The sequence below is a fragment of the Pyrgilauda ruficollis genome, unplaced genomic scaffold, assembly GCF_017590135.1.
Source record: "Pyrgilauda ruficollis isolate IOZ18807 unplaced genomic scaffold, ASM1759013v1 scaffold48, whole genome shotgun sequence".
NCBI classification, from domain to species: domain Eukaryota; kingdom Metazoa; phylum Chordata; class Aves; order Passeriformes; family Passeridae; genus Pyrgilauda; species Pyrgilauda ruficollis.
Genome location: NW_024526377.1, coordinates 4,895,712 through 4,908,139, shown reverse-complemented (window position 1 = coordinate 4,908,139; position 12,428 = coordinate 4,895,712). Strand labels below are relative to the sequence as shown.

The 12,428-nt window shown below is 39.2% G+C and overlaps 1 protein-coding gene across 1 annotated transcript in view; it reads right to left on the bottom strand.

Annotated features, from left to right (window-relative positions):
* The window catches only part of LOC121359883 (thyroglobulin-like), a 131,485-nt gene that overhangs the window by 80,621 nt on the left and 38,436 nt on the right, over positions 1 to 12,428 (bottom strand). The window contains exons 25-28 of the mRNA XM_041479149.1: positions 11,600 to 11,743; positions 8,870 to 8,935; positions 1,801 to 1,935; positions 768 to 932 (exon numbers count right to left, since the gene is read on the bottom strand). Coding sequence (XP_041335083.1) covers positions 768 to 932; positions 1,801 to 1,935; positions 8,870 to 8,935; positions 11,600 to 11,743 — 510 coding nt within the window. The remainder of the gene's footprint in view (positions 1 to 767; positions 933 to 1,800; positions 1,936 to 8,869; positions 8,936 to 11,599; positions 11,744 to 12,428) is intronic.

The window sequence follows — 12,428 nt, the reverse complement described above, 5'->3', positions numbered from 1 at the left end:
TTTCAACCTAAAAGGCTCACATTGACTTCACAGAATTTCAGTGAAAAGGAAAAATTTCTTCCCTTACCCCTTATTCTAACCTGGGTTCTAATTACTTTTAATAAATAAAATAACCAGTAGTACATAAAAAGAAAGCAGTCTCTTTAAGAATCAAGAAGAATAAACCCCAAAAAACCTACACTTTCAAATAAGTATGTAACCAAACAACAGAATTTTTAATTATCTACATTGTCTATACAACTTCTTTTTCTCTCTTAAATATTTTTCACTCATTTAAAATATTCTTTCATCCTGTTTAGGGAGCAGGGATATCTGGGGTTTTTTGTTTGTTTGTTTGTTTTCTCTAGAGATTGCCCTTAATACTTTCAATTGACAGTGACTTTTCAACACTCCTAGAGTTATTCTCCAAGCTTAAAAGGCAGAGCATATCAAAGCATCTTCTGCAGGTCAAAAGCTAAGAGCTGGACTTGCATTCTCTTGTTTGGTTTCACTACTCGCACTTTCAAAACATCTTTCATAAACTAGACTTCCTCTGTCATGCCTGCTTCACCACCAGAGGGTAACACTACGATTTCATGCATTTTAAAAACAGTATTTGGGGACATTTTTCCCATCCTCTTGGCTGTAACTCCTCTGAAACAGCCATGGAGAAATGTCTAGGAGACATCCATGTTGCTTTATGAGGTGAGGAATTCCTCAGTCCTCCATTCACTAGAATTCAGCACCACATTTGAGGTCCTTCCTCCACAGCTTTGACCTGTTCTTACCTTGTCTCCTATAGATATAGGTAGCAGGTTCTTTCAGCAAAACCCAGCAGCTGTGCCCTTGCAGGCCATGTGCACACATCTGTGTATCAGGGTAGAAAATGCACCTTATGGCTGAAGGCTGGATTTCCAGTGTGACCACTGAACATGACTGGTTCTTTGAACAAGCTGTGAAGTGAAGCATGAAGAAAAAGAGCAGGTAAAAAATGTGTTCTCACATTTTGCGTGACTGTGTTACACTGTTCTTAAAAGAAAGGTTTTACAACAGGTGAAGCAGCAAGGATATCATGTAATTCAGAGTAATGGGACATAAATGTCCCCAAATGCCCATAGCATTCTCCAAAATAGCCAGAGAACAGAAGCTTACATTGGCTTTAAAAAGGAATAATGCAGCAAAAGAACTATTATCACAGGTTTTAGAAGGAGAAAAACATCAACTAGTAAACTGCTGATAACCTCATCTGAATTCTAACAGTCCCCAGTGAATAAGTGGGAACTTTCCCTTATTTCTACCACTCTGTGGCATTGAGGATTTCCCAGTCATGTGAAATTAAAGGACTCTTCTGTCTGGTCAGGCTGTAGATTAAAGCAATTCTCTTTGCTGTCACTACAGCTCAATCCCTGCTTGCTCCTAGCTCTCATTCAACCCTCCCTCACACACCACTGCCACAGGTTGCTTTAGGTGTTGGCAGGTGGGTTTAGCAAAGGGCAGTGGTTCTTTAGGAAAACAAGACATCATTGCTTTAATCATTTACTATAATATTCTCCCAGCTGTACAATGCCTGGAGAAGTAAGAGATCTCTGTGCCCAAGAGGTGTCAAAATTACCTAATTACTGTGTTATATTACAGCATTTTATATCTATTGCATCTCTCTCTAAACAACTTTAGATCCCCTCTCTCAGACTAGGAAAAACTGGGATAGTCATTAAAGACAAGTAAAATCAGTGTATCTATGTCAGAAGTGGGAAAGCTGTTCTTGGTTTTCAGGCTCACAAGTCAGAATTTTCTGTAAAGCTGTGAATGACCATTTCTTACCAGATAGGCAAAAATCTCTGGCAGTGGAGAAGTCATTAGATATATCTCTGCTAATATGCACAACTTCAAAGTGTGAGATGGATGAATCCAGGAGAACAGATGACACATTTAAGGGTTGCCAAGCATCCATATACTCTGTAAAATGAACCATAGAAAATAATATTACTAGAAGGAGCAGTAAAAATTTCAGAGGAACCTAATAAAGAGTTAAAAGCATCGGGGAGTTCCTCAATGAACAAGTGTCATCTTCCTTTGCATCAACTGAGAATAAATTAAATATCCAAAGACCTTTAATTGACTTGAAGGTCCAATCTCATGTTCAGAAGTAGATATTAATTTGTTTACAAAGGTGTTTAGCAAAGAAATAGGCAAATCCAGAGCAGCTTTATCCAGGTTTGAAGGTAAATCCAACTGATTTAAATAAAAGGTTTCTGAACAGCCCTAATTACATTAAAGGGCATGGATTCAAATGCTTGCACACAAGTTCCTGAACAGGTATAGCCACTAACTTCTTGGAAAGCAAATGGAGGTTAATTTGGTCATTTTAATTTGATTTGGAAGATAGATTTATATTAAATTGTATGAACAGTTTTGATGTCATGTAACTTCTACATAATTAAGATTTTACTTGATTTCATAGGCATATATACACAAATATGTGCATATGTGTAAATATAATCATGTGTATTACATATATCTATATTCTGATATATACATTTAACATCCATGCACTTGTGTGAGCATGCATATACACATATGTACTAACTCTGGTGTTCCTCAAGGACTGTCCTTCTGTCTTAAACTATACTTTAAAAAATACCACAAACATTCTTTTCTCATACACAAACAGATAAAAATATCTGAAAATTCTCAATTTTGCACACAGAAGACAAAACAGAAGGTTTGGGACAGAATGAGCCTTTAATTATTTTAGTTCCTTTCAGAAGTTCAATATGTTTTAAAAGCAAGAGGTCCTGCTGTGGCCACTGAGTCCTAAACAGCAGGTTGGTGTTGCTCCCTCCATGTAATTGTAGGGTGAGGACAGAGCAGAGTCAGCTGCTCCTTTGCTATTCCTAGTGAGCAGGTCTTGCCCTTGAGTTCATTCACCCACACAGATGCAAAAGTCATGACCTGTCATTTCTTTAATTTTACTGAGAAATCAGTGACTGGCAAAGATGGCCAAAGTTTCCTTTCTCCCCCTCTCAGAAAGACAGTTTGACCACAGCACTCAACATGAAATGAAGGTTAATGTGGTGTTGCATTCTGTTATGTTAACATATTATGTTTTTTCTGAGGAACAAGAAAATATTTCTTTTATCAATATGACTCAAAGTTTGTTTTTACCTAAGAGCAATGTTGCCATCCTGTGCTGTCTACAGTACCAGCAGCTGAGGTCCTACTACTGGAACAAGCAAAATCTCTCTAGGTTCAAACACAAAGCTTCAAATTACCAGCTGTGGTTCTTCCAAAAGAGAGCCTTGTCTGGCTTCCACTGTAACACAAAAAGTCTGGGTGCTCCAGTGGTTTTGGAAGAGATTTCCCCAGACTGTCTGCACAGCTTCTCTGATTGACCAAGTGACCTGGGGCAAGTCTCACCATCCTCATTTGCCTCCATTTCCCACAGTTCAAACATTCAGAGGGGTCCTTGCTCTCTCAGGAAGGAAATTCAAAATGAATCCATGAAAACAAAATAAACCTTTTGGATTTACACCTCTGACACTTGAATTTTGTCTCCTATACCTAATTTCACAAGCTAAACTTTCTACTTCTACATTAGAAATTTCTTTTATCCCTTTATGTGGGATAGAGTCAAGTGAGGAGCATATCTTTTATACACAAATGAGGCACACTGGGCACTTTGCAGCCCATGCTAGGCATGGAAGAGTGACCACTCATGATGCGAACATCCACAGCTCACACATTCCTATCTAAACTGATTATTCATTGCCCCAAATCTCACAGAAGTCACCCTTGCCACCTCCCACATGGGAGGTTCTTTGGGTTGGGTTGGGGTTTAGATTGTTTTGGGATTTTTTTCATCCTCCATCCTGGGCAGTGCATTCATGATCTCAGGTCAGATTTAAATGGTGGCACTCAGAGCTTTTTATTTTTTCCCTTATTCTGCCCAGCTGACTCCAGATACAGAGAAACACAGAAACATTAATGCTTATTTTAACAACAGAGCAAAGCTCTTTAACCCAGAGCCGTGCATGGCACTGTGGACACTAACAGCCAGGAGCAAGCTGCTAAAGAGATTTTGAGTATTGGTTCTTCCCTCCTCCTGAAAGCAGATCCAGCAACAGCCACAGCCATGCACACCCACTTCATTCTGTGAGCAAAAGACAACTTTCCATGGCTGATCTCAAGTTGCCTCACGTAGAAACTGCTCTCACAAAGCAGAGCTGCAGACTGGGCCTGTGCTCCTGGCAAAGCACAGTGCACCTGATGGGCTGGAAAACATTTCTGATTTATATATAGGTTAAGAGCTGTCCTTCCAACCACATTTTGGCAAAGGCTTTCATTGGATAATTACAGCCCTCTGAATCCAGCCATCCCTGTAACTCTTATTTCAAAATTATATATGTCCCATACAGAGAGCCTCTCTCTTCCAGATGTTCTTGTTTGGGTAGGGAAGGTTTAAGACTGGATTTGCAAAAAGACTCACACTGGCCTTACTCTGCTCCCACTGCAGTCACAAGATCACAAGACTGGAATATATTTCCTGGCAAAGTGGTTATAAAATCCTTGTCATAAAGTCAACTAAAGTTTCATCACTGACTTCAGTGGAAGAAAAGAGGCATCAATTTTGAGTTTGCTGCAAAATTTAACACTTGATCTAAGGAGACAGTGATACAGAAGTAAAAATAACAAATCAAAATAACAAGTTAAATTTAAAAGAAAACTTGTGAAGCTGAGGAGGTCAATGTGAGGTTAAGGAGGTACAAAATCAGACCTCTGGGTTCAGTATGCCTGATTTATGTTTGAAAGACAAATTCTGGTCTTAACTCTGAAATTTGTGAACCATATTCAATACCCCTGACTCAATCCCAAAACATGCTTACAGACTGAGCTCAGTGCTTTATATTCCTAGTTTTCAGAGGTTTTTTACAACAGCCTGCTAACCTGTCTGCATACCAACAATCTTCAAAGCCAGCAAATCATCAAGTCAGAGTGGACCTGCAGAAAATATACTCTTCCTAAAATAGAACTACTTGTTTTTGTTGATCCGTTGAGATTTGTATAATTCAAAATGAATTATTTTCTTTAAACTGCCGCATAATAACTGTAATCACACCCCAGACAAGTGTCAAAAATAACAATTGTGTATTTATGGCCTTTAGCAGGGAGCAATCTCTCTATGTTCCTGTTAAATATAAGCTCTCTGTCTCCTTTAGGGGTGCCAATTATAGCAAATGATATAGTAAGGGGATATTAAAAATGTACTAGGTATTTATCCAGGTTTAAAATAAGCTGTTCTCAGAAGGCTAAAATCTGCATATTTACAAACAATAAAAATCAGACTTAAGGCTGAAGATAGAGTAATTCCATGTCAGAGATCAAATTTGCTGTGTGGGAGCATGGTAAATCAGTTCCCAAAAATGGATAAAATAAGGTTTTGTTTCACACTAAGGATGTTTCTGATAAATACTCAACATTGTGGGAAAACAGGAAGATAAATGATACTATTAATCACCAAAATCAGCTACATCAGCATTTGTACTACCATCAGCATCTCTCTTGAGAATGGAAATACCCCATGGGCAGACACAGCCCGATGGGAAATTTATTCCCATGTTGGAATATCCTGTAGCCACTGCTCTGCTCAGTCCTGCCTCAAGGGTATGACTATAAATCACTTGGGGATCATAGGAAGCAGGAACAGGAAAGGCCTAAGATCATTACATCCACATGCCTGGGTGCTTTCTCAATTAATTACTTGATTTGCATGGAGTGGGAAGAGAGCCCACATGATCTGTGTGTATCCCACAGGGCCATGCAGGAGTCACCCTGTAAGGGCCACTGCCTCCTAACAGCTGCCAAATCTAAGATAGATAGACATGCTTTAGTTAGAACTGAAGATAAAAATATACATTTAAGTTTAGATAATTACTGTATACAATTAATAAATCTCGTAACAAAGTCAAAAGTCACCAAGGCTGTTCCTCCCACATACACAAGAGTGCTTTCAGGCTCTCCAGTGTGATCTAAGTATTCCTTAGTATGTGCACAAGTATTCCTTCTAGAAATTCAGGTAATATGGCTCATGGATTGTTTTGCTTCTTTCAGACTAGTTTGCAAAGGCATAAACATTTCCAAAACTCAAACCCTTGTGCATAAACTGCTTGAATAACAGCATTGCATATTTAGAAAATAACAACAAAATATATAACTAAAAAACCCATTTTCTCATCTCCCCTAGCTTACAGCTGGCTGCAGGAAGTTCCATCTCAAACCAATTATGAGACTTGGCTCTTTTCTCTTTATAAGACACTCCAAGATGTTCACACAACTGAGCCGAGTTGTTTAAATACCAGCCTAAGTAAACCAAGACTGCAGGATGACATATGAGCATTTTCAGTATGGGCAGCCTTAAAATAACAACTGTTCTCCCATTGTCAAAGGTCACAGATTGTACCTGAAACTCCTCACAGATGGTTCCATACTCAGTGTCATCACAGCACATTAACAGGGGAAAAAATGCTCCAAACGTAACAAGTCAGTTTTTTTTTCTGACTTTCCCAGTCAGTTCAGGCTATCAATTTTTCAAGCACCACTTCTGAGATCACAGAAGCTTTGTGGAAATCACGACAGACCAGCAGGAGCCTGCTCTGCTCCATGCAACAGTTGCACAGAAGTAAATGGAAGTGTTCATTCAGTTAAAGTTGAAAACCATACATTGAGTTAAACACACTACAGCCTGGAGATGAGATGACTTGGAGACTTCAGTCTTGTAGCAGAAAGGCTTTTGCAAGTAGGCAAAACTTGCTGAGGCAACAACAAATCAGTGAGAATTCAGGTGAAAGCCATTGTGCAGTTCACCTCCCTCCTGCTACAGAGTAGTGGGCTACAGGCACTACAGAGCACTAATTCTTCCTTTTCACAGGCTAATGGAGTATCTAGTGAGTGATGACATGACTTGGAGACTTCAGTCTTGTAGCAGAAAGGCTTTTGCAAGTAGGCAAAACTTGCTGAGGCAACAACAAATCAGTGAGAATTCAGGTGAAAGCCATTGTGCAGTTCACCTCCCTCCTGCTACAGAGTAGTGGGCTACAGGCACTACAGAGCACTAATTTCCTCTTTTTCACAGGCTAATGGGGTATCTAGTGAGTACTAGAAACACACAGCAGTGTTGTTTGTAGGGGAAATAATTTGGGAAAAGCCCACTGGAGCCTCAGGCTTTTGAGAGAAATCACAGGGCTGCAATGGACTGCTGGATGAACATTCTGGTACAAGGCAAAGAACAGGAAGAACCCTGACCCTCTCCTTTAGCTGTGTCTCTCCCAGGATTGGCCTTACATAGGGAAGGGTCTTTTCCTGCATCTCCCTAGTGGCTGCAGGCTGCTCCAGGACAAGACATGAAAAGAAGTTGCTCCTGAAAATAATTTTTGTCATTGTAGATTCAAAGGTCTAGACATTTTATAGTGATTACTGCCGAGGAACTTCCTCAAAATCCCAGACCAGGGAACAGAAGGGAAATAAATATCTCCCCCATCACCTTCAAAGGTATTTGAGAGTGGGCTCAGAATGACATTAACCAGCCCCCTCTGCATTCCTGGATCCTTGTGGGAAGCTCTGCTGGCTTGGGCTGCTTAACCAGGTCTCTCAAACCAGTGATATCCTGAGTTGCTCTGCATTTGGAAAGATGATCTGGAAATGGGTGTGATAGATCAGGGTTTTTACAAAGGATGAGTACCTCACTTGCTGGGGTTGCTGTTCTGGGCAGCTTTAGAGTCAAAAGCAAACAGCAGAAAAACCCAATTTCCTGATTTACTTAAGTGCTGCTTAGGGCACTGTTTTCCTAGATTTAAGCAAGCAAGAAAAACATAAAAGAAAAATGACAAAATTACTACCAAGCTTCACTCTGGGAGAAAGAAAGCTTTAGTGAAGCTGTTTTCCACATCCCATAGGAAAAGCAGTTTGCAAAGGAGTTGAATTGCCCAACCTACATGTCAGGCCTACCCCACCACCTCCTCAAAGTGTTTCACACAAAAATTATTTCTCCCTATATACAAAGATAGGAGTTTTCCTTCTATTGCATTAAAATGACCATTTAAAAAGGACAAATTCTACTAAAAAATAGCCCAAATTTTATCGTGACTCATGGTTGTGGGATATAAGACATCATAATAAATTCTGAACTGAGTATTGAAAATTCTTTGCAAATATCAAGTCTCCTGCATGCTTGAAAGACAGATTCAATCAGATTAAATATTTGTTGAGATCAAATAGAAAATCAAAGGCAGAGATGGAAGTGACTTCTGAATTTCAGTATAACTGGAGGGTTAAATTGAGTTTTCTAATTAGCAGTCCATTCCCTTCCTTTCTGTTACACACAGCATTTTGTAGCTATGCAGTGTATTTCAGGGAAGCCTGTAGCTGCTGACAATTTGCATGCATTTTTAGGGGTCAGTAGACACAAAGCCCTGAAAGAGAGCAGCTAAGTTTCATTTACTAAGAAGATCCACCCACTTCTAAAATAACTCATGTGAGTACCACAAGATTCATTGTATCTGGAAAGTGATGCAACATCCACACTCATAAATAAATTTTTTCATCAGTCCTGCCAAATATTTTGTCTCATGCGGCAGCAAGTGTGAGAAATTAGGTCAGCATTGTGGATGTGACAGTTCTTTCTTTTAAAAGATACACAATTAATGAAAAAGAGTAAACACCTAAATGAGTGACCTCATGGGGAACACTTTCATTACAGTGCGATTTTTCAGCAACATGCACAAAATAGAGGATGGAGGGATTTTTAGTGGTTGTTTTTTTTGGGGTTTTTTTTTGGTGGGGGAAGTGGAGAGGAGGTGTTTGGTTTTGTTTCTGTTCAATTCATAAATACACTTACCACTTTCTGGCCTGAAAGGTAAATTAACAGATGGACACAGGTTGGGAATGGTACTCTTCAAGTCAGCTAAAAGCAGAAAAACAACAACACAATTGAAAACAACAATACTTCAAGGTTTAAAATGCAATTGATACTCAATAGTTCCAGCATTGCTTCTTGGATCTGGATGTTGCATCTTCTCCCCACTAACACTAAGAGTAAGGATGCAAGGCTGCTTTGCTATCTAATCCTTTCGAGCTCGTACATGAAACCAGATTTCCCTCAATTTCTGTACTTATAAACATTTCTACAAACACTTTTTGAGATGAAGTTATTAGCAACTCATTCCAGTATTTCTGTGGTTTTTCCTATGCCACTCTGTGTGTTTGGGTTTCTGCACCAGGAGAGAGAGAAGATTCTCTCTGCTTCCAGCAAACAGGAATTTCTCAGAGAAGTGAATTAGAAACAAGGCAGTTTCCAGCACAACAAATTGAAGTTCAAATAAGAATTCATCATACAAAAAACTTCATATTCATTTTCATACAAAAAACTTCTTATTTGCTAATACTTCCCATAAATATTTAGTAATCATAAATAATAAAAATGCAGTTTTCCCTGTGCATTCATATTTTGTAGACCATTTTGGCTAGTAAAACCAGTAAAAAATTCTCCACTAGGACATAATAAATGACCACCCCACAGAAGATGAAGGCAGATCAGATCTTCTGTTTACTTCTTCTAGTATGTATTTCCCTTGCATGTAACCAATAGATGCTTCTAAAAACTCAGAGGTTTTCCCATTCACAACAGTGGAGGATTGGGCCTATCCAAAAGTCTGAAATGCTGCTCTATGTTCCTTTTTGACTGAGCTGCAGCTCTGACTGTACAAAATCAAAGAGCTCATGAGCAGAGCTGTGCAGCAGAGAGATCACACATCAGCTTAGCCTGTTATGAAACACAAAGACAGAAGTACCTTCCTCAAACCAAACTGTGGAATACAGCCACAGACCTTGTGTCGTGCTAATATCCCACTGCCCACAGTAAATCTCTCCTTCAGATTTTACTCATTTTCCTTTTTAGCCTCAGAACCTTTTTGTTCCTTTTCCCGGTTCTCAGACCTTCAACACACCAGCAGAACCGATACAAATTTTTGTCTGTAAATATCTCCATTTGCATAAACATCTGTGCCCTGCTGTGTGTTATGGTGGAAACACATCTGTAGCTCCCTCAGCGCATAAGGAAATGTGTCTGTCTCTCTTAACATTCCCTACTTTGCATACACCAGGGCTCCTCTTCATCATCCCTCTGTCTGGCACGTGAGAAACAGCCTTTATTTTTTGTTGGTTCTTTGCCAACAAGGGGAAAACAATTCCAAGAAATAGAAGTGTATCTAAACCTCTGCTGTCCCCTCTTCGCTCCACCTTTCTTTTCTTCACTCTTACCCCTGTCTGCATCTCAACTCCCCCTGCCATCAGGATGCTACCATTGCTTTATCAGGGTGTTGTTCCCTTCCTCTCAGTGCCAGACCCTCAGCCCACCTCTTCCCAGCTTCCAAAATGTTTCCATTCTGTCTCTTCCCTTTAACAAGGGCTGTCCTACAAGAGGATGTGGATGGTTCTGTGGGCATAAGGACAGTGCAAGGCTTGAAAAGCTCAACATTGAGTTCATATTTCAGACACTTAGGGTGTGAATGAAGGTTTTATTTATTAACACTGTAAAATACAAGGTATTGCCACAATATCTGATCCATCTCTACACAGCTTTAACTGGATTATCTTTCTATCACATTTTCTGGACAATATATATCCATGCTTTGTGCCCCACTCCTCTCAGCTATCAGCCCTTCTCTACTCTGCAAGAACTAAGGGTATAATCCAGCATAAAAGGAGAAAAAAGTATTCCTTATTCAAAAATTTTCCCTGATTCTGTCAACATAACCAGACTTGCCCCCATGGAAGCTCTCTGGAGTTGTGTCTGTGTGACCAAGAAGTAGGCTGTCCTTCCATAAAGGGAGACAAACTCAGGTGGGTGGGCCATTGTTTTCCTTATCCTTTCAGTTATGTGAAATCAGAGCTTAACAAAGTAGCACTAGACCTACCCAAAAGGAGTGTGACATATGGGAAACCCATTTAAAGTTTTCAACAAAGCAATGAAGCTTTTGTTTCTCCACATAAAATAAATAGTCCATCTTGACTAGGAGTGGTTTTGATTCCTCACAAGAAAACAAGGCAACATCTCATAACTGCTCTTCTGTTTAAACACCTGATGGCTTCTTGCTGCTTGAAAAACACAGGTCTGCTTTGGAATTTGGTCTTTATTTGGTCTGAATTTCTTTACCAAAACAACCAGAAGTGAATTTTAAATTCTGTAGCAAATCCAAACCTTTTAAGGTTATGCATCCACATGGATGGTAAAACCATAAGCCCAGGAATGAGAAACAAAGAATGATCTCCTGACCAGGACTGCACAGTGAGGCAAAATATATTTAAATTCTGACATTGGCCACAAGTTTCTGATAGAATATAATAAATTAAATTATGCATCCTTGAGGTATTGCTATTCATTTTTTATTAAAATGGACATTAAATTGCACCTTTCTTTCCTTTGCACATACTTGTTTGCCTTGCCTAATTGTGGTCTTTGCAAATGGGTCCTACAGCTGGAAGCTGGAATTTTTACACACTGAAGCTAAATAATAAACTTCAATGTGCAGAAATCCATTAGAAAGGTCATGTGTCCTGCATCACTTACCAGGCTTTTGATACCAGCCAAATGGGTGTATTTTGACTTCAGCATCTGGTGAAGTGCAATTTGAAATGTGCCAAGCACTTCTTGCTTCCTCAGCACACGTCTGGATTCCAAGGCTGTTCAGAGTCACACACACGATCTTCCCACCTGCCAAGGATGCACATGGTTATAGAAATAAGGAGGAAAATTTTCCTTGTCTAAATAGTGTTGTGAGGAAAAAGAACACAGCATGGTTCCACTGAGTGTTAAGTGAAATTCAACTGACTTAGAAATCAAAGGAAGGAAATACCTGAAATGAGCCAAGTGATTGAAACCAGTGCTGAAAAATCCCATTGAATTCATTGTGAGGGAAGGTGGGTACCAGCATTAAAATCCATTATAATCCAAATCACAGAGAATTTCACTGACCAAAGGTCACGACTCTTTAAGCAAGGAGCCCTTTCATGTTCATGTACTTAAAAATCTGCTTGTGTGTTGAAACATGTCTCCTACTTACATCAAAATAAAAATTCTTTCAAAGCCCTAGTGTGAATAATTTTGTTCCTGAAAACTAAGGAGGTTTTGAAACACAGTTTCATTGAAGATTTCAGCTCATGTTAAAATCACTACTGAAAGGTCTCTTGACTATATGAGTGCCAAGACTGGAGTTCTGAAATGTCCTAGATATTAAATATTAATCAGATAAACTAAAAATGGGTCCATTTTGCATGTTGGGTGCCTTAAATTTTTTTATTTATTTTAGAAGTATTCAAATAAACTCAAAGTCATATTCAGTTAAGACTTCAAATTTCATAAGATCATAAGGAGGCATGAAAACTATCAACTATTTTTT